Raw genomic sequence first — 23131 nt, 5'->3', positions numbered from 1 at the left:
AGCCTCTTCCTGACCTCTTGGTGGCCTGTGAGAAAGATGGGTCAGTGGATGGAGTTAACCTCTCACCCACCCTGACCGCCGAACAACAGGAGGACTGCCGCCAGTTGCTGGGGCAGTTTCCAGATCTGTTCTCCCTGGTTCCGAGTGTCACAGATTGGTGCGTCCATGATGTGGACACTGGAGACAGCTTACCTGTGAAGCATAAGGCTTACAGGGTGACTGACAGGGTCCGGGCCTGCATCAAGGAGGAGGTTTCCAAGATGCTTGCCCTCGGGGTGGTTGAGTCTTCCAGCAGTCCTTGGTCCAGCCCCGTGGTCTTGGTTCCGAAGGCTGCTGCGCCGGGAGCCACACCCGAACTCCGGTTCTGTGTGGACTACAGAGGACTCAATTCAGTCACGAAGACTGACGCGCACCCCATCCCCAGAGCTGATGAGCTCATTGATCGGCTGGGGGCTGCCAAGTTCCTTAGTACGTTTGATTTAACGTCTGGGTACTGGCAGATCGCCTTGACCGATGGGGCAAAGGAGAGGTCGGCATTCTCTACACCAGATGGGCATTTCCAGTTCCGGGTTATGCCATTTGGAATGAAGAATGCCCCTGCCACCTTTCAGAGATTGGTCAACCAGGTGTTGGCTGGACGGGACGAGTTCAGTGCCGCCTACCTGGATGACATCGCGGTGTTCAGTGGCACCTGGCCGGAACACCTGCGACACCTCTGGGAAGTGTTGATGGCCCTGCGCAGAGCAGGCCTCACAATCAAGGCAAGCAAGTGCCAGATTGGGCAGGGTTCAGTGGTGTACTTGGGTCACCAAGTTGGGAGTGGCAAGGTAGCCCCCTTGCAGCCCAAAATCGAGACCATCCTGGCTTGGGAGCCCCCCAAGACCCAGACTGCAGTGAGAGCCTTCCTGGGGCTCACTGGGTATTACAGGAGGTTTGTCAAGGGTTATGGCACGATTGTGACCCCCTTGACAGAGCTGACTTCGAAGAAGCAGCCCAGGAATGTGATTTGGACTGACACCTGTCAGAAGGCTTTTGACACCCTGAAGACTGCCATGTGCACGGCGCCCGTGCTCCTGGCCCCTGATTTCTCCAAGGAGTTCATAGTGCAAACAGACGCTTCAGAGCATGGTGTAGGGGCCGTTCTCTCACAGATGACTGAGGAGGGCTTTGACCAACCCGTAGCCTTCATAAGTAGGAGGTTACTCCCACGGGAAAGTAGGTGGAGTGCAATAGAGCGTGAAGCATTTGCTGTGGTCTGGGCGCTGAAGAATCTAAGACCCTACTTGTTTGGGTCTCACTTCCGAGTTCAGACGGACCACAGGCCCCTCAGATGGTTGATGCAAATGAGGGGTGAGAACCCGAAACTGTTAAGGTGGTCCATTTCTCTACAGAGTATGGACTTTACGGTGGAACACCGCCCTGGCACCGATCACGCCAACGCTGACGGTCTGTCCAGATTTTTCCGCCTTAGTGATGTGGAACTCCCTGGGGAAGGGTAGTTCCCCCCACATTTCAGCTGGAGGGGACACATGTTAGACCTGGCACCTTGGCGTGAGTCTCCCTTCCACTTTTTGCTGATGTGCCTCCGATGTTTTGCTGGTTTTCCGATACTCAGGGCACTGCGCCACGGCTGACCCGTGCCGCAGTGCAAGTGCTCCCTACTGTAAATTGAACATGCGATTGGTATCCATGATTGGTGCATTGGATTTACTGTCAGTCCCTAGTAATGCGCACTAAAGAGTGCCGGGGCTTGTAGATGCCAATACTGCTGGTGGGCCTGCAGCGCTGGTTGCGCCACCCACCGAAGCAGCCGTAAAGATGTGTCTGGGAACTGCGACCGCAGAACCCGCGTGCGGTCTCGTACTGCCACGCTAGCTGGGCGAGTGCACCCACTTGCCAGCCTCGAACCTTCCCTTGACTACATATTAGTCACCCCTATGGTAGGCCTGCGGGCAGGGTGCGTTGTAGGTGTAAGGTAGGACAAGCCCTGATGTGTGTGGCATGTCCTAGTAGTGACTTACAACCAAAACCGTATTTCACTATTGAAGGCTACCTGCTCCATTAGGCCAGACTGAGCTGCTGGAGTTATTACACCCTATAATCCCAGCAGGCTCAAGGAGCATGGTAGTGCGTCGTGTTTGGTATGCATGAACTCAGGATGATAAAATATTTCTTTTAGTAAAGTTTATTTTAATATCCTGGGTTTGCAAATGCTACTTTTAGAAAGTTAGCATTTGCTTGCCTAACCATTTCAGCCCGCCTCTGCTGGTATGTGTATCTGACTGTCTGGGACGTGTGAGTGACAGGGCTGGGAGGATGACAGGTGGTGAATGCGCAGATTACACCTTAGTGGGAGGTAGGAGTGGCTCTTGACTCTGGATCTTGCTGTGCTCTGCCACCACAATGCTGGCTCCACCCTCCTGGGGAGCGTCGGATGATTCAGCCGACACCTGGCCCAGGAAGGGCGAAGCCCCATCAACAAGGTAATCTGGCTGCCCCTGTCCGCACAATGCTGGCTCCACCTCCTGTGGGGCGTCTGATGCGCCTGCCCCTCACACTGAAAGCAGACGCCGGAGTACACCCACCGGGGTACTCAAGGACTGAGAGTGGCTATGCAAAGGCCCCCCTGGCCTGCGAGAACAAAAGAATTGGCCTATAAAAGAAGGAGCCCTGCTCCTTGAGAATTAGATCCTGTTTGGGCCACAGAAGGACTCTGCCCTACGAGAAGGACCGTGAGAGACAAGGAAGGGTGCTGACTCTTGCCTGTGTCTGGTGCCTTGCTGCCGAAGGAGAGGAAGAAGAAAAGACTACGAGAAGACTTTTGCTTTACTTTGTGCCAAACTCTACTAAAGAGATCTCCAAGGGCTTGCTGTGAACTTGCCCCCTGACCAGCGCCCCAGGACCAGTGGGCGCTACCCCCTGAAAGAAAGCGACTGCGGGTGCTGGCCATCGCTGCAGTACCGACGGAGGAATCTCCTCCAAGGCAACGACATCCACCCGACCACCGTGACCGGGGCCCAAAGCAACAGCGAGAGCAACGTGAGGTCCAGCCGCCGCTGGCCCGAACACCGTGACCGCAACTGCACCGGGAGCCCGAGAGCAAAGCAAAGGAGGACCCGTCCGGTCCGAGCTCTCGAGTTGACTGCGCAACGAGCAGCCTCTCACCTGCAAAGACGGACAGTTACCCTGTGAGAATCCGCAAGGTCGGTAGCCTGCCCGACAGCCCAGCTGTGAGCGCACCGCTGCACCGGCACTTGGCTGGGTACGTCCTGCACTTGGGGACCGTACTGCCACTTGCCGCCACCGCACAGCCGCCGCCTCCAGGGTCGGAGCGGACGACGAGAAGAGGACCCTGCCGCCACAGAACACCGCTGCCCCGGATGACCCGTGAACTGCTCGGCTGAGAGCCGCAACGAACAGCGACCCCGGGAAGGCAACGCGACGTGGGACAGATCCCCTGGAAGCCGCCTGCCCCACATGAACTTTTGTTGACATCGGCCTGAGGGCCCTAAGAGAACGCTTAAAACTGCTAGAAAGAACTGTGGTAACCTGAACTGAGTAACTTGCAACCGTTATCGTAAAGTACGTTGACTGTATTCACAAGCCTGCTTAAAATCTATATAAAGATATATATTTTTACAGAATACAGTCTGGTCTCGTTGTGTGGTGGGTTGGTTGTAAAGGTGTACTATTGCAAGTGTTTAACCTATATGCCCCAAAGATTAGCCTACGACTGCTTAAGCCACACTACCTAGAGGGTAAGCAGAGGTTGTCTGAAAGGTAACCCTCAGCCCTGACGAGGAAGAGGAGAGTCCCTGCTTGTCGCTAGTGTTGCACTGCGCCAACTAGAGACTCCCCCTTCCTACAGTCACTTTATTTATTAAAAATAGTTTATTGTTCTAAATTAGTCAATTGGTTTGGGATTTTACTTGTTCTGTGTTTTCACTTTATTACTTATTGAGTACTGCATAATTACTTTACACATTGCCTCCAAATGAAACCCAACTGCTTTGTGCCAAGCTAACAGAGGCTTATGCTCATGTTTATTTAGTAACTTTTGTGGTTCACCTGACACAGACTGGGATTCATTATTTGGGATGAGTTTTCACCCACCTCTACTAATACACCACTTTTTTATGGGGGGGTGGTGAGGACAGAGAAGTTATAATCCATCTCTCATTGTCCACGCGCCTCAGGTGGTTGGATGGTAGGGGGGAAGAGATAGAAAGAGATTGGTCCCTGTTTGAGGCGAAACGTCGAAGAGAAGATGGCTAGCCAGTCCCTGTGACTTGCCTGGCGTGTCTCCCGTTTGCCATCCCACACTTAACCGAGGTGTCGGGCTCCTCTTCAGTTATGCCCGCCTCTGCTCCAGGCCATTGGAGTCGGGGAATGTCTGAAGTGCTGTGCCAGTCTCTCCTTAGCTGTACCCCCTCCTTGCTCTCACGGGTTCGACCATCTTGGGGGATACAATCTAGTTCCCCTCCCTCCGACGTGGTACGCCAGTCCCTTACTTATGTTAAATCAAAGCAGTTTTATGTCACTTTGTCAGTGCCACCGACTGTCAGCGGAGTTAAAAAAAAAAAAAACGGTGCCACCATCTGTATAGGTATGCCAATTGTCTTCGGTCGGTGCTGCCATCTTAGTGTTATGGAGAGGCAGGTCTACCCAAGGCCTTACCCGCATGACTGTCTGACCTGGGCTCCAAACAGTTTTTCGATGTATTGGAGTGTTTGCACAGCATATTTAGGGGAGTCTATTCAGATGTAGGATAAATGTTGGATAGCAGAAATCTAGTCTACTCAGCCTTTATGTTGACTGCCCCCTGTCTCTCCACCTGTCTTTCCCTTCTCCAGTGCATTGTATATCTGACCCTAAATAATAATCCAATGTGAATGAAGCTTCACTTTAAAAGGGTACAGCAGCTGCTTGAAAAGCATGACGCACTGTTTACATTTTCTCGAATTTTTTTTTATACAGTTAATTTCTAAAATGAAGTGTGGTACCTACTGTTATGTAATGTGGCATTATATAATCTTACCTGCATAATATATGGCATTTTCAGTAATTACATTGCATGTTTACAATCCCTTGTCTTCATCCTAACTCGAAAATTATTCTTACCATGTCAATATTTTATGCTAATATTATTGGTAACTTCAGTATCTTGTATCTAAACACTTCCTAGGCTTTTGAAATTATAAGTTGCTCAATACTCATGTTTCCGCTTTATTTCTCCTTAGGGCCATCTGAGTCTGACAACTTCACTCATAACCTAAGAGGAGTAATTCCTCGAAGCTTTGAATATTTGTTTTTCTTAATAAATCGTGAAAAGGAAAAGGTAAGAAGTTGGATGTAAAAGACCACTTGTGCTATTAATCGCTTTCGCCATATGCCACTGACTTTCCAGTTGCAGGCCAGCATGTCTTTGCACCCCAAAAAATACTGCACGCACGGTCTTGCTTCTTGCAAAGTATGCCCGTGTGCTTAATTACTTTGAAAACTACTGATGAAGTTTACTGATGAAGTTTACCTTTATTAGATAATTTCCTAAATTGATTTGTTTTGAATATTTGCATTGGTCAGGCAGGAAATCGTTGGAACCTACATATTTAGAAGTTTTAGGAATCACAATAAAAATCTTCTCTAAGCCCCATTCATTTATTTTTTTGGGTCGGTGTTTTCGTTAATGAGTGATTGGACTGCAGGCGCTTCGCCTAGAGACCATGGCACTCTTGCTTTTATGAAGGGTGAGGAAAGCCTCAGAGCACTGGATACTACATGTTTCGTACCTTAAGTACGTTAATAATGTTTTCCTTTTTAGCTACCATGATCAGAATCAATTTGTTGCATGTTGTTACATTTTAATTCATTGGTAAGTTGCTGGCTGCTTTTCTGGGGAAAGATCGGTATCTGGAATTTACTTCTTTTGAGAAGTTATTTTTGATAGCATGACAATACTTGTAAAATGGTTGCTTTTCTGTGAAAAGTAGATTTCTAGTGGAGGATCAATTGTTATGTATGCATGACTTACATCCTGACTAAGAGCGACAGCCTCTTAACATATGTCAAACTTACTCTTCCAGAACTGAAATATCACAAAAGATTAATCTATTTCTGAAAATGAAGGTGTGGTACAGAGGACGAAGTACACCTCTTGTGAAAGATGTAGTTGCTGTTGATTTTGCGTAAACCTCCAGTGTGCAAAATATCATGTCCCACTCCAAAGATATGGAGAAGGAAAAAAGGCTGAAGGGTCTTATTCTCGTTAGATCCTTCTGTAGTATGAGGCAGGTCTTGAATCTGGAAAAGCAGACTGGGATGAACAGTGTGCATTCTGTGGTGCTACTGAGGCAGTGGATTTGTCACCTTTAATATTTAAGATTGGCAGCCTCTTTCTTTGAGAGCGCTTCACGTAAACTATCTCCATTGAATGATGAAGAACTAGTTTCTTCTAGATGTCAGATTTCTTAAGTCCCTTAATATTTATTGAAGAGGAACACTACCTCAACGTTCAAGTCTTGTTGACCTTTAACAATGGACATGACAATCTCAACCATTTCGGGTTTCCTTATTTACTTCAAAGCATGCTTCCATGTGGGTTTCATGGACTGCAGCACTCAACCGATGTTGAGAATATCAGGTTTTGCAGCGTGAATCTTTCTGGATTCCCTATGCTGTGCATTATTCCGCGGTCTAGTGGTTGCGTCCGGAATCGTAGTCTTTTCTCTTTTTTTTTTTATGTAGCCCAGGTGGGTGTCGACGTCCCACCTTTCGGTGTCCTCCCCGTGACGTCGGCACGCTTCCTGCGGAAGCTCCCACCCTTGGGCCCATCTTAAGATTCTTTTTTCCGCCGTTGGGTCTGGATCGTTCCTGAGTCCCTCCAGAGTTTTGGAGGGAAAGAAGACACAAGAGGTCTATTTTGCACGAAAAGACTAAGACGACGAGGGATAACACCATCGAGCCGGGACGACAAAGAAGGAGGAGAATTTCAAAAACTTCGGCCAACGGAGAATGCGCACAGGGGGCCCCCTGAGCACGCGAAATGGACAACACACCATTTAAATTCTGCCGTAACTGCCACCACAAATACGCGCAGAAGGATCAGCACCCGGTTTGCAACCTCTGCCTGCCGGTCAACCACGAGAGCAAGGACTACAACGCCTGCTCCTCCTTCACACCGAAGACTCTCCGGGTTAGAGAGCGACAGAGACTAGACAACTACAACATGCAGGGAAAGGGTCAGCAGCCGTCCCTGCGACACATGGGGTTCTCGAGCGATGAAGAGGACCACGTCGCCGGAGAAGACGACGACTACACAGCCGTAGAGACCGATAAGAAAACTTCGAAAGAGGTAGGAGAGTCGTTGACCCCCAAATCCCCGACAGAGCCTCGAAAGTCTGAGGCAGATTCTCGAAAAACGAAGTCAAAGTCCTCGAAGGGAGCACTGGCGCCGAAAAGCTCGACGGCCACAGCTGCATCCAAGGACAAAAAGCCCAGCGGATCCTTCGAAAAGGACTCCTAGGCGGCGAAGACCGGCAAAAAGCCAAGGTCGTCGAAGCACGTCCCCGAAAAGGAACGTTCGACTTTGAAACATAAGGATCCGAAGGCAGCTTCGGCGCCGACAAAGGACCGAAGGCCCATTTCAACGTCGAAGTATACGTCAAAGAGAGCAGCCGACCCGTTCGGCGCCAAACAGGCCGCAAAAATGGAGAGAAAGAAAAGACTGCTCGAGGCCGAAATGTAGAACATCCTGCAAAGAAAAAAGAGTCCGACAAGAGGATGAAGAGGTTCAACATCCCGTCGAAGCCTAGCACGGTGATCGTCGACGTAGAAGAGAAGGAGGACTTTGAGGCCGAAGAGTCGCCGAAAAGTCCCAAAATCCTGGAACACCCGGAGGAAGTAACCTTCTACCACGAAGACGAGAGTGAAGACTATCAGCGGACAACGCTCGGATCAGCATTAACAGGGACACAAGACCTGGAGTGGCAGGACTTCGACACCGAGAACCCAGAAGAGGCCGTGGACACGTACCCTTCGAGGCCTTCGCCGCCAGACGGCATTGGAATATACAATATGGTCGTCAAGAACGCGGCAAAAGCTTTTGGAGTGAAGCTGGATAAGTAGAAAGAAAAGGCAGACTTCCTCCTGGAGACACTGCTCCCCATGCAGACTAGGAGCCAGTACCGCCCCATGCTTGAGAGTGTCATGGCACAGGGGATGGAGGCGTTCAAGAAACCAGAGACATGCAGCTCCGTAACACCTAGGACGGAGAAGAAATATAAACACTCCGCCAAGGACCCTCCATACATCCGAGGATGTGTTACTGCGGACTCCATTATTACGGCAACCGCCAGGAAGAGGGGTAATGTGCCAACAACATCGGGACCACCTCCAGACAAGGAAAGCAGGAGGACGGACCTAACTGGAAAGAAAATAGAAAGATATGCTGCAATGCACTGGCGCATGGCAAACTCAAACGCCCTGTTAAACAGGCACCAGTACCAAATTATGGACGAGATTGGGCAGCTGATAAAGCACCTCCCAGACGAGTACCAACAAAGAGCTTCACACCTTGTGGAGGAGGGGAAAATATGGCAAATGCTTGCCTCAAAACAGCCTTGGACGGAGCTGACCAGTCCAGCAGGCTGATGATGTTGGGAGTCACCGAGAGAAGGCAGGCTTGTCTCAGGATCTCGGGGTTCAAACCAGAGGTGCAGCACATCATTCTAGGCACCCTGTTCAATGGAAGACCTTGTTTGGGGCACCAGTGGATGAAAAACTGACCCAGCTGAAGAAGGAAAACGAAACTGCAAGGTCCATTGGGCCTTACAATTCAGAGGAACTAAGAGGGGTACCCCGTCACGAAGACCGAACGGAAGGAGGGGTAACCAGCCAGGAACGTCTCACTAAACATTCCAGCAGTCACCACATGGTGACACCCAAGCACAGCAAGGGCACCAGAAACAAACAATGCACCAACAGAGGGGCCAGTCCTTTCGCGGGAGAGGAAACGGACGTGGACAAAACAAAAGCGAAGGCCAACAGCCCACCTCAAAGTGACTCCGTTATGACATAGTGCCCACCCGCGCAAATCCTCCCCGGGTGGAGCACAAAAAGAGCAACGCAGGGTTACACGGACCAAACATCTGCGAACATGTAACACCTGTAGGAGGCAGACTAAGTCATTTATTCCAGGAGTGGAAGAGAATAACCACAGACAAATGGGTACTGAACATCATACAGTTTGAATACTGCATAGAAGTGGAGAAGACCCCACCAAACAGGAAGCCGAAAAGGAGGGTGCAGTCAGGAAGAGAGCTAGAGCTACTTCAAAAGAAAGCGGAGGACCTCATAAAAAAAGGCCATCGAACCAGTACCCTACAGAGGAAGGAACAAAGGAGGTACTCAACATACTTCCTTGTGCCAGAGGTGGACAAAACACTGAGACCAATCCTAGACTTAAGGTTCCTGAACAAATTCGTAAAAACACAAACGTTCAAGATAACGTCCCTACAAGAGGTCATTCCTCAAATAAGGGGCAGAGACTTCATGGCCACCATAGACCTCAAAGATGCCTACCTGCACATCCCAATGAACAGGTGGCACAAACACTGAGGTTTGCCATCCACAAACACCACTACCAGTTCACAGCCCTGGCATTCAGACTAAAATCCGCACCAAGGGTGTTCACCAAGTGCCTTGCAGCAACGCACCTAAGGAGGGAAGGGATCCATGTATACCCTTACCTGGACGACTGGCTAATAAAGGCAAGTTCGCACGGGACATGCAAGCAGCACGCAGAACGCGTGACAAGTACGCTGGTGGACCTGGGTTTCTCCATTCACTGGGGGAAATCCTCTATGGAACCAGAGCAAGTGAAAATCTTCCTAGGAGTGCAGATCAACACCATACAGAGCAAGGTGTTCCCCAGCGACAAAAGGACACGGGCCCTGCTGAAGGAGACGCGCCTTTACCAGAAGGGGCGAGCTCTGACAGTGAGGACAGCGAGCAAGGTCATGGGCATGATGGCCTCCTGCATACATTTGGTACCAAATGTACGCCTCCACATGAGACCATTCCAAGAATGGCTGCAAGAACAATGGTCACATGCTACAGGGAGTTGGGAAGATCTAGTGGTTGTAACACACGCAGTGCAGGAGGAGATGATGTGGTGGAACATGGAGAACATAACAGAAGGGAAGCCTCTAACACCACCGACACCAACAGTGACCATCACCACAGACTCATTACAGAAGGGATGGGGAGCACACATGAGCAAGCTCAGGGTGAGGGGTCTGTGGACTCCAGTGGATGCTGATAAAATCAGCTGATAAACACATCAACTACCTGGAACTAAAGACCGTGTTCCTCGCACTGAAATCCTTCCAGACAAAACTGTACAGCCAGAGAGTGTTGATACAAACAAACAACACCACAACAATGTTCTACATCAACAAACAGGGAGGAACACAATCCGCTCTTCTATCGAACCTAGCACAGGAGATATGGAGATAGGCTATCCCACAAAAAATAGACCTGGTAGCCATACACCTACCAGGATAAGACAATGTGGAAGCGGACTGGCTCAGCAGACAAACATCAGCATCCCACTAGTGGGAGCTCAATTCACAGGAGACGCTAAGGCTATTCAGAAGGTGGGGAACACCGACAATAGACGTATTTGCAACACACCTGAATTTAAAATGCCAAAACTTCGCATCTAGGCAACCGGGGGAGGGATCCCTGGGGAATGCCCTATGGATAAGCTGGTCAAAAACATTTGCTTACACTTTGCCCCCGATACCATTGATACAGAGTACTCAGCAAGTGCAGAACCAGCAACATGACCCTGATCCTGGTGGCACCACAGTGGGCCAGGCAGACCTGGTACTCGCAGATTATGGAAATGGCACAAGGCGCTCCTCACAAATTCGGCATAAGGAAAGACTTACTCTCCATGCAAAACGGGGAGGTACTACACACAGAGCCAGAGAGCCTCAGCCTATCAGCCTGGCTCCTGAAGTCATGGAGTTCGCGCACCTGAGGTTACCTGAGAGCACCCTGCGAGTTCTGCGAGAGGCAAGGAGACCTAGCACACGAAGGTGCTATGTGGTGAAATGGAAGAGGTTCACACAATTGTGCAGCAAGAAGAAGCTACACAAGAAGATGACCAGAGAGTCAACGCTGCTAAGGTATCTCATGCACCTGCTGAAGGCAAAGCTAATCTCATCCTCGCTGAGAGTACACCTGGCAGCTACAGTGGCCTATACGAGAGGAGAAACAGGGAAGAGTTTCTTTACGTCGCAGATAGTAAAGATTCCTGGAAGGGGCGAAGAGGATCGCACCTCCAAAGAGGATGCCGCCACCAGCATGGAACCTTAATTTAGTCCTAACAGAACTCAGGAAAGTGCCTTTTGAACCAATTCATAAGGCCTCACTACAAATGCTGACAATGAAAACAGCCTTCTTGGTGGCAATCACCTCGCTGCGCAAGGTGAGCGAGCTACAGGCGCTAACGCTACAAGAACCCTAAATCCAGATACACAATGATAAGGTGGTGATGAGAACTGACCCGCACTTTATGCCAAAGGTGGTGTCAAGGTTTCACATCAACTAGTCAGTGAAAGTACTGAGCTTCTTTCAGAAAACTGGCCAAAAGCGCAGAGAGGGCATTGCACACTCTGGACGCCAGAAGGGCAGTAATGCACTACATAGAAAGAACGAAGGAGCACAGAAAGACTAAGCAGTTCTTTGTGTCCTTCGCAAGCAGTTACCTGGGTAGACCAGTAACAAAGGGAACCATCGCACGATGGATCGCACCATCTATACAACTCTGCCACAAAAACTGGCAGAGGGGGCCCACTCTACTAGGAAAAAAGGAGCAACTATAGCCTTCCTGGCTAACACGCCCATTCAGGACATATACCTGGCGGCAACATGGGCTTCAGTGCACACGTTCACTAAGCACTACTGTGTGGATGTACAAATGAACAAGGAAGCACAAGTAGGACAGAAGGTGCTTCAACATATACTCAACAACCACCGCTCCTCTTCCACCCAGCCCCCACAAACCTAATAAATCGCTACAAAGTCTATGCACAGCATAGTGAATCCAGAAAGATTCACGCTGCAAAACTGATAGTTTCTTACCTGTCGGTGTAGTTTTGCAGCTTGAAGATCTTTCTGGATTCACTAGCGAACCCACCCACCTCCGCCAGAAAGATGAGGCTAGAGAAGAAGGTGGTGGTACAAGGACAACACTGAAACAGACACCTTGAAGGACAAAGCGGGTAAATAACTTACTTGAACATTGCCAAGGATTCGCAAACAAAACACAAACGAAAAAAATAAAGAACCCGAAGATGGCGCCGAAGGGTGGGAGCTTCCGCAGGAAGCATGCTGACGTCACGGGGAGGACACCGAAAGGTGGGATGTCGACGCCCACCTGGGCTACAAAAAAAAAAAGAGAGAGAAAAGACTATGATTCCGGACTCAACCACTAGACCGCCGAATAATGCACAGCAGAGTGAATCCAGAAAGATCTTCAAGCTGCAAAACTACACCGACAGGTAACTATTCGTTATCCATTGGCAATGTGAAAATATCTACATTTTCCACTGCTCAGAGGTGTGCAAACAATCCATTGACAGTGAGGCACATTATCTATCCTTGATGTGGATGACGTCACTGACCAAACTGTTGCTCAATGATTTTTGAAGCCCATATCGACTAAGATCATCCACATGCTCATTCTCGCCTTAAGGTGACCATCCTTTTTAGGTCTCGCCTATGCAGCGCGCATGCACTTCATAGGATACCTTTAGCCGTCGTTCCGCTCTTTTTGGAAGCACATACTCGTGCTTGTGGTAGCATTTAATTTGCGGGAGCGCGCAGCGGCGCGCCACAAGCAGAGTATGTGCTTCCAAAAAGAGCAGACTGCTCTCCCAAGTGCGCGCACGCCTCTCTCCTCGCCCACACGTTTTTGCTTGTGCTTCTTGTTTCTGTTCTTGTTGGAGACTTTTGCTGTTCTTGCATCAGGTTTGCTCTTTCCGAAGGAACTGAAGATTAAACTATATGGTTACATATTCAGCATGTCCAAATTCATCCTTTTTACACTGAAAGGCAGATTGACGTGCTTACCTAATGAGCTTCTCAATCCTGGTTCAAAGAACAGTGCAAGGAATGGTGCAAACCTTCTCATAAATGAACTTACAGGAAGTGAGCAATGTTGATGCGCGATACCTCATTTCCAATCATATCAATACCAAAATGGTATTCTAGCTCTGAGCCCTGCATTTGTTTTTCCTCTGCCAGTTTGTAGGTCTCTCCCTGTCTGGTTGTGAAGCACCTATTGTAGGCTTACAGCCTGCCTGTTGCTTACCATTGGTTGGGTGCGTCACTCATTTGCTCTTTATTCAGTGGCTCTCCTTTTTATATCTTACTCATCTTGTTCCCCCCCCCGCAGCATATGTTCTTTACAATCAGTTTGATTGGCTGACCTGTATTTCTCCACTGTTTACTTATAGGGAACTATTTACTTTTGGTTAAGTACTGAGAATACACATGTTTTTGCAGATCTCTCCCTATAGTGGCTTCCCCTCTCAAATGCTCAACCCCCAGCATTTCCGTGTTGCTCTCACAAGTGTGCTGCTTTCTTTCTTGTATTTCTCCAACTTGCCCCCCGATGTTGAGTTCACCCTCCTTTTTTATTATCTGCATCCCTGTGTTGCTCTTCCTCTCATGTTCCGCTCACCTTCTCCTGTGCTTCTTCTGTGCACCCCTGTGCTCCTTATTCTTTTCTCCATCGTGTTTCTTCATCAGTCCTCCATTTTCTTCTTTCCTTAGTGTTTGGCTTCCTCCTCCCAACTCCTCCATGGCCCTCCAACTCTGTGGTTCTTTTTCTACTTTTTCGCTCCTGCTCTTCATTTATTCATTTACTGTTTCAAGTGGTACCTTCCATGCTGGATCAGTTAATATATAAACCAACATTGGCATAGCCAATAGGTCTCGCTTTTGGGACCTTATAAGTATTTAGTTATGCAGCACAATATTGTTGGTGCAACATCATCAACTAATGCATGGCTAAACACTTATAAGGTCCCAAAGGCAAGACCTATTGGCTATACCAATGCTTGTTCTACATGGTTTCCCGGAGAAACCATTGGAGAAGGAAGTGGTAACCTGTGTAATTCCTTCCTCTAAATCAGGGTTCTACAATGTCTGTGCCGGAGGGCCGGATTAATGGCAGATTTTTAAAATAACTACATTTATCTAAATGTGGATATGCTTAAAATTTGGCATGGATCGGACACCCTCCAGGACCGGCATCGGAGAACCGTGCTCTAAATCTTACAGAGGAAGAAACATACAGAAGACCACAAGTGGAGATGGTTCAGACTATCTTTGCCCTGTGGGCACCCCTATGTGGACCTCTTTGCCACCTTCAACAAACCAAATTGCCCAGAATTCAGTGCCCTTAGTATCTGTTGCAGGGAGAATTCAGGGACTCTTTTTTTTTTTTTTTCCTCTTCATACTCATTCCCTCCCATACCCTTGATTCCTTGAGTGCTGAGAAAGATTCACCAGGACCAGGCCTAAGCCATTCTACTCACCCTGATCTAGGTGGGAAGGTTGTGGTATGCATACTTCTTGTGACTCTCCTTGTGCTACCTCTCCATATTTGTCTCAGGATGGCCCTCCTCTCCCAGTCAGAGGGTAGGTGCTTCACCTCAACTTCCTGAGCTTTGCCTTTTATGCCTGGTGATTGCATGAGCCCAGCCGAGCTCCTTCCAGTTGCCACTGGAGGTATTTGACATTATGTTGTTAGCCTGTCGTGCCGCCACAAAATGGGTCTACTCAGGAGGATTAAAGAAATTCGCCGCATAGTGTGCAGAGCAGAATGTAGAGCCTTTAAAAAAATATTAAAAAAAGCTCACCGGTCAGAAGTTCTTTATTTTGCTCTGTTGCTACCCCAGTTGGTTCGAGCAGTTAGCACTGTCAAAAAACACTTAGCTAACATGTCATTAGACCTCTGCCTTCCCTACCAGCCATCCCTTTTCAAGTCACCAATCCGGTGCTTTAAGGGACTGACACCTGTTTCCTCAGGGACCTTTTGTAATGCTCCAATTAGATATGAATCTTGTTTTTACTATGATGGAGGCTGCCTTTGAATCCCTTCTTAGTTATGTTTACTAACTTTCAAAGTTGTAGCCATTACCTCGGCGAGGCATATCTGTAAGCGTTTGCCTTCTGTTCACTTGCTTCTACCTGGACCAACAGGTCCTTAGTACTAAAGAGGCTTTCCTTCTGAAGGGGATGACCCCTTGACATTTTGGGTAATCTATTACCCTTCCTACCTATTACCCTTCACTTTATCTCATCAAGGAGGATGAAAAATAAAATCAGCTGGACCCCTGTGGACCCCTGTAGAGCGATTTCTTGACTGCGTAAAGGAGATATAGTCTGAAGACCAGCTCTTTTGGTGATATAAAGACAGTGAAGACGACAAGGTAGTCTTGAAGGGGAGTTTATTTTGATGGGTTATAATATATATAAAAAAGAGCTATCCCTTTGTAAAAAAAATAAAGAACTGCATGAGGGAATCCAGAGCAAACTATTCTACTTCAGCTTTTGCCTGGGGTGTTCTGTGGCTGAGATTTGTTGAGGGTTGACATGGACTTCCTTTCACACGTTCGATAAGCATTATTCCTTTAATTCAGAGGTGTAATTGGGTGCCATTGAGCACGTTTTGTGCTCCAGGTTTCCTTGTCTGACCACTCCCTCAGGCCCTTCACCTGCAAGGAGGTACAGTGTTGGAATCTATTCTACTTCTAAGGAATCTACAGGTAGAAGTACCCATCACTAGAAAGTCACTTAACTTAGCCTACGATTTTTTTGTGTTTTTGCATTTTTTTATTTTATGAACTCGACCAAAAAGAATTGGTGTGCTTTACATTAGAACCCGTTGCATTACACAAGGTCGCATTCATTTTTTGGCACTGGGAGATTAAGGGCCTGTGTTAGAAGGTGGTTCTGACACTAGGGGCCACCCGGATTTTTCTCTTTTTGAGCACCTAATTGTTGAGCTTTTACTGTTGGGGAGCCTCATAATCTGGGACTCACCCACAGTGAACTCACAATGAAGGAGACTGCATGGAGGTTTTACTGGTGTACCCCTGGCTTGACCAGGCAGCAGCTAGAGTATGGGGCACCGTGCTGGTTACATGCAGACACGGGTGTACCTGCGTGTGCACACGTGTAGGGGCTGCGCAGGGGAGATTCCTAGCGTGCGCAGTCAAGGAGCAGCTACAGAGTGAATGGTGCGGCAGGACTTCTGCAGAACTGGGTGGTGACATGGAATAGGCTTTATACCCTGGGAAGGAACATGCCAGGGAAAGTCAGTGTGACTTTCACAAGGCCTACAGATTCCAGACACGCACTAACGTCCAATGTAGCGGATGGATGTGAAAATGAGTATTCTGCAGAGTCCAAAGCCATATTTGTACTGCTTTTGGGTCGTCCAGAAATGTCATATTTCTCCGAGTCCCTGGCTGGAGTCTGGCCCTTACAGATCAGATTAATGACCTTTCTTCCTAGAGCGAAGATCTATCCTTCAAGGAGAAAAGATAGGTGGAGCTACAAGCCAATCCATCAACTGCTGTTGCTGGGTGCCAGGCACCAGGCTGCACCAAGGAGGGAAGGCAGTGAGGGGGAAAGGAGTTGGGTTTCAGAGGCCATGTGGCCAGAGACACTGGACGACTCCATTTTGAACAACCCAGAGGCTGGACAAGAAGGAGGGAGGGGGCAGGGAAGTGAGGTCTCGCTATTTGATAGGACACACTGAGACTTCCTGCCAGCCCCCTACTCCACTTTTAAAAAGTACTTGCACAGGAAGAGAAGCTCTCTATGGGGCGTGGTCTGCGGAGGGGAAAGGTGCTGGAGCTTGGCACAATGGGCAGTTGGAAGGAGGTACCCCCTGACTGTCCCCCAGGACCCTAACCACCAGAAGAAGATCCCAGGACCGGTGCTCAGAAGCAGTGGCCTCTGCACGGGAAGAAGAGGCCCAGGAGGAGAGCCAGGTGAAAGGCTGGCTCAGGAAGCCAGAGAAGACCGCTCCCTGCAGAAAGAACCCTCTTGGTGACATGGAAAGCGAGGAGGGTGGCCCCAGTGGCATGGGGACGCCACAAGGAGCAAGATGGCGCTAAAATGGGGCAGATCGGACCCCCAGGGGCTGAGATATGGCCCACGGAAGGTAGGCGACCTTTGACCCCTAAGAAGACCAACAACGAAGCGCGTGAGGCTCTGCCGCCGGTCCCAGAGATGAGTCGGGTCCCGGGGGCTGCCCCCACGGAGAAGGGAAGCCGGGGAGCGCCGTCGCGCTTCCCGTGAAGTTGCCCTGCATAGGGGCCGGGAGTCCACCTTGGCCCCCACCGAAGATAGAGGCAGGGGAGCGCCGTCACGCCCCCCACAAAGATGTCCACGGGCCCGGGACCTCATCCACGGGCCCGAAGTGCCCCGCCGAAGACTGGTAGCGCTGTTGGGCTTCCTATGAGGAGGACCCCATCCCTGGGCCCCGCAGAAGTAAAGGCGGGGGAGCGCCGTCGGGGCCCCCCCCTGCGGAGATGTGCCCAGGGGCCCGGGACCCCATCCCCGGGCCCCGCCGAAGAGAAGAGGTGGGGGGTGCCCCCGTGAAGAGGAGGGGCCCGGGACCCCATCCCCGGGCCCTGGAGTGATGAGGTGGGGGGGCTCCCCCCCTTTCCCAAGAACCGCCAGCCAGTGAGCCACCTCCACGTCGGCCCGCCGGAGCGGGCAGACGCGAATACACCCACCGGCTCCTGCGACCGCACACAAAGGTGCGGGCTGGGAGGGAGCCGGCAGGGGCAGCCGGGGGTGAGCTCCCCAGGATGCCCTCACCTCTGCGATCGGCGCAGGGGGGCCCGGTGAGACCGGGACCCCGCAGGAAGAACCGGAACCGGAACGGGAGCGGCAGGGGCCGGGGTGGGACTGGGCCCCCCTCACCCAGCGGAGCGGCCGGAGGTTGGCTCCCCGAGCTGCAGAGGGACGTACCTTGGGGGTCCGGGTGGGACCGGGCCCCCCAACGGAGCCCAAGAAGCAGCCGGAGGCCCACATCGCCGCTCTCCCTGGAGCAGCGGGAGAGCCGCTCATCAAATATTCAACAGCGCCCATAATGCCTTGCAGGCCAGGACCGGCCTGCAAGGGCAAACATCGCGCTCTTTACTTGTGGTGGCCCCAGGAGGACGGAGTCACCACCACATCAGTGCAAAGGTGCCGGGGGAGCTGAAGGAGCAACGCACTCTCCCCTAGCACGAAGATTAAAAGTCCCACTCTGTGTCTGAGGGACCTAAAATAATAACCCCCTCAAGGGCTCAGCCAACATATAAACATCTTTTGAGCTGGAACCTTTATTCTACAGCTAGGTATGTTGTGAAAAGTGCTCCACAGGATGAAGGTTTGAGTTGGGGATGTCTGAGAAGAGCATCCCCTGGAGGTGAAGAGGGGTAATTGCACCAGAAATGCTTTTACTATTGTTATTTCTTTTAGAGGGACGGAAGATCACTTGTGTTATTTGAAGTCCTGGTGTAAGGCATGTCATAAACAAAGTGGGGCTATGTTGGCAGACATTCCTGCTAGGGTGTCTGGCTGAGTAGGTAGCTATCCTATGACTTCATCTGTGATGCCTTTAGGGGCTGTAATTGCAATGCATCTTTAATGATAGCCAAATGTTATGAGCACTGTCATTCCAAAGTGTGCGTAAACATGTATTCTTGCTACTGCGCTTAGGTGAAGACCCCATACTGATAGCCCTTAAGATGTAGCGGGGCCTACTTTATGGTCAGTAGGGGATGCTCAGTCAGGGTCATGTGCCACCAAGGCAGGTGTACCCTTGTTTAATGCTTGTTGAGGTAATGGGGGGGGGGGGGGGGGGGCACCACTGGGATGGTGCCAGTGCGCAGGGCCCCTTGCTCCAGGATATGTTCAACTAATTGCATTGGGGGTACGATGATGTGCATACATGGGAGTGGTGGTACTAGACCCCACCCCCCCTGCGGGAGGGGTGGGGATGTTCTGCAATGTCACAAAGTAATTCCAACAGCTAATGTAGATTTGTAAATTGGTGCATAGTATTGAGTAGTGTGTGTGTTTTAATAAATGTACTCTTACTTTTATAAAGCAAAGTACCGACTGGACAATCAATTATTGAGTGTTATTTTTGCGCACATGCAAATGATGATTACTAGCCCACACCACCTCCCTTGAGTAAGCCTCAGACTGCTCTGCCCCCTCTGAGAGTCAGGCGCTACAATTAGGTGTTTGGTTCCCCGTGAAGGACAAATGTAGTCCTGTTATTTGTGCAGGCCTCACAGATGCTGCCTCGTTTTCCAACAGGGCCTAATTAGGATGTCAGTCGGAAAGCCTCCGACCGACATCCTTGGTTTGACTTTCGACTGCAGTATTAGGATTACGGCGGTCGTTAAACCGGCATGAAGAGCTCAAGGAGTCCATCTGCCAGTCAGAAACTGCAACATAATCCCTTGCGGACGGCGTTTCTGCCTTCTGGATTATGATGATCCGTTTCAGACAGACTTTCCATGTCGGTCTTTCCGATATTTAATGTGTTAGATTTGGGAGTTTCTAGTTGGCAGAGGTAGGTACCTTTGACCAAATAGGGACCCTTGCATCTAGTCCGGGTAAGGTGGTACACTCCTATAATAACCCCTGCTTCCCCCTTGGTAGCTTGGCACGAGCAGACCGGCTTATCTCAGAGGCAGTGTGTAAAGCATTTGTGAACACATACAGTAACCCAGTGACAACACTACAGAAGGACACCACACAAGTTGTTGTATAAAAATAAGTATTTTTATATAGACTTCACACAAGACCACAAATGACAAAATCCACAATACTGTACTTTGAAAATGGTAGAATTAGCTTAGTTGTCTTCAGATGTAAAATGCAACACTTTAAGTTTAATGTACCTTTTGGATGCGTAACACTATACAACTAAAGTGTTGCAGGGAAGGTGATGTGTCGGTTCCTTACACCCAAAAACTGTGATGTCTGGTCCCTACTGCTGCGTAGGGGATGCGTCTGTTCTTCTCGGCATGGAGAGGTGATGCGTCGGTTTCTTACTGCGCTACCGTGGCGATGCGACCAGCAGCGTAGTCCTGCGATGAAGATCCGGTGCAATGAAACAAAAATGTCGTTGTCGAAGAGCTTACAGCGACTCAACGATTCTTCAGAGCCACGATAGGCCCTGCGACACACTTCTCCGGTGAAGCGACGGCGTCTGATGCGATGGCAACACTCTTCTCCGGTGATGTGAGACGCTTCGGCGATGTGACGGCAGCGACACACTTCTTCAGTGATGCGATGACAGCGGCGGCGACGACACACCTCTCTGATGCAACAGCATCTGATGCGACGGCAACACTCTTCCCTGGCGATGCGAGGCGCTTCTGAGAGGCGAAGTGACAGCGGCGACGCCCTTCTCCAGTGATGCGATGACAGCCGCTGCGGTGGCGACACGCTTCTTCTTCGTGAGTCGCGCTTCCAGCTCCTTTCGACACAGTGTCCCTCAGAAGGCCCAACACAACAGTAGGCACTTCCAAAGAACTCTTGGGGAGCTGGTTGGTGAAGTCTGTTGTCCCTGAGACTTCAGCATGAGGCAAGCTCTATCTCAAGCCCTTGGAGATCCTTTACAAGTTGATGTGAAAGTAGCACAAAGTCCTTTCTCCTTTCTTTGGCAGTCAGGCACCCACTGCAGGCCAATCCCCCAAACAGCACTCCGCTTATGGATAGTCTCCTCCATTCCTCTGGTTCCTCTCCTCAGCAAAGGTTCTTCTTGTTGCCCAAAAGTGATCTAAAATCTTGGGGTCTGGGTCCCCATATTTATACTAGCAAATCCTTTGTCCTCTGAAGGCAGAGGTTCCTGTACCCAGTCCAAACCAGTTCTGGTCAGTTCTGGAGCACTTTGTTGACAAGACTCCTCCTTTCCTTTGACAGTGTGGGCCAGGGACATCAGATGCACCACAGGAGGTGGAGCCAGCATTGTGGAAGGCAGGCACAGCCCTATTCAGGTCCCAGGTGCAACTCCTCTCACCCATCTACATGCAGATGGCTCTATTCAGCCCTGTGCTGACTCACTCTGTCTCCCGGAATCCCCCAGCCCCTGTCACACAAACTCCAGATAAGGAATACACAACCTAGCAGAGGCAGGCTCAGACAGTTAGGCAAGAAAATACCTACTTTCTAAAAGTGGTATTTTCAAACACAATGTTAAAACCAAATTCACTAAAAGATGTATTTTATCATTGAGTTCAGTCATACTAAACTCGAATTTCTACCTAGTTCCCTGAGTCAGTTAGGATTAGAAGATGTTATAATCAAACTGCCCATATTGGCCTATGGGGAACAGGTAGCCTTGCAATAGTGAACCACGAAAATGGCTGTAATTCACTATTAGGACATGCCACACTCATCAGGACATGTCCTACCTTTTACCTACAATGCACCCTGCCCTTGGGCTTACCATAAGGGTGACTAATATGCAGAAAATGGAAGTTTTAGGGACTGGCAAGTGGGTGCACTTGCCCGGTCAACATGGCAGTACCAGACTGCACACAGGCTCTGCAATGGCAGACCTAAGACACATTTTACTGGCTGCTTCTGTGGGTGGCACAACCAGTGCTGCAAGCCCACCAGCAGCATTTGATTTACAAGCCCTGGGCACACTCCGTGCACTGTACTAGGGTCTGACAAGTAACCCAAACCAGCCGTTCATGGAGTCACTAAACCATGCATCAATTTACAATAGGGAGAGCATATGCACTTTAGCACTGATCAGCAGTGGTAAAGTGCCCAGAGTCATAAAACAGCCAACATCGGGTCAGAAAAATACAGGAGAAAAAGGCAAAAAGTTCAGGGATGACCCTGCAAAAAGAATCAAGTCCAACAGAAAGCCTGTTGGAGAGCGACTATGGGGGCCCCTAGCAGGACCCCCATCACTCAGGGATCTCCAGATGGGGGCCTGCGAGCCACCTATTGTGCCACGCCTGTAAATCCCTGCATCGATTGGCAGGGATTCACAGAAACTCCCTTTTCTATATGGGCGCTTATGTTGCCGCCGGTTTCCAAATGCAGCACAAGCTCCCATAGAGAAATGAGTGATGCAGTCGCCTCATAATAGGGGGTGCGGAATCGCTGACCTGTGGTTGGCCAGTTCTCACACGAGACGATGTCAGGCGGATGCAAGTCTGTAATCGGCCCGTAAATTGATTTGCCCAGAATCCTAAGACGATGAGCCGACGTTTAAGCTCCAACCTGGTTTCCCAGTTACAAAGTAAACCTCTCTGGCCATAACAACACATCCTCCTCTTCTGGTGGATACTTGAGCGACCTGCAAATTTTCACCTATCCCACACATCTCTTAATTCTGAAGGATGGTCGAAGACAATTAATAGTAAAAAGGTTTCAATTTATATGTTACGTTGCTCTGCACTGCCATTTAATTAATCTGTCGCTTTTCATCTCTGCTGAGAAGGGAATTGCAAAAATAGGTGGGGAGCTGTGATCCGTGTGTGCTATATTGTTTTGCTGATGCCACTTCGGCCGTCACTTCTAGGGTTGAGACTGAACCAGTGCCCCCGCCATCCTCGATCCCTACCAGTAGAGGAGAACTATTGTTCTATTCAGCGTTTGTCCCATGTAGTGAAGCAGCTTATTTCTCACAATGAATGAATGAATGAATAAATATTAGTCTTGTAAAGCGCAAACTTTGCCCAAGGGCGTCAAGGCGCTAGTCCAGAGGTGAAAGGAGCACAGAACGGGCCCAGCGATTAAAGAGTGAACAAAAGGTAAGAGTCTTAACCCCCCCCCCCCCCCCCCCCCCCCCCCATCCCCTCCCCTCCATCTAGCTCTCCTGAACCTGGGAACATCCAGTCGGTTTTTGCTGGCCGACCGCAGATGTTTGATAGGGACATACTGTATGAAGAGCCATTTGATGCCTTCGAGCCCGAGGTGTGAAGAGCCTTATGGCAGAGGGCCTTCAGCAGAATTCTCTTTTGTAACTTACGAATTGATATCGCAACAGGAATTTGGGAAGATCCATTAC

At 49.7% G+C, this 23131-nt stretch overlaps 1 protein-coding gene across 1 annotated transcript in view; it reads left to right on the top strand.

The window, feature by feature from the left end:
• Positions 1 to 23131, top strand: part of KIF15 (kinesin family member 15) — a 927627-nt gene that overhangs the window by 124583 nt on the left and 779913 nt on the right. The window contains exon 6 of the mRNA XM_086941724.1: positions 5241 to 5338. Coding sequence (XP_086797850.1) covers positions 5241 to 5338 — 98 coding nt within the window. The remainder of the gene's footprint in view (positions 1 to 5240; positions 5339 to 23131) is intronic.

This window comes from Lissotriton vulgaris, chromosome 10 (assembly GCF_964263255.1).
Source record: "Lissotriton vulgaris chromosome 10, aLisVul1.2, whole genome shotgun sequence".
Lineage (NCBI taxonomy): Eukaryota > Metazoa > Chordata > Amphibia > Caudata > Salamandridae > Lissotriton > Lissotriton vulgaris.
Note: the sequence above shows the minus strand (reverse complement) of the source record. Positions and strands in the feature narration are given on the sequence as shown.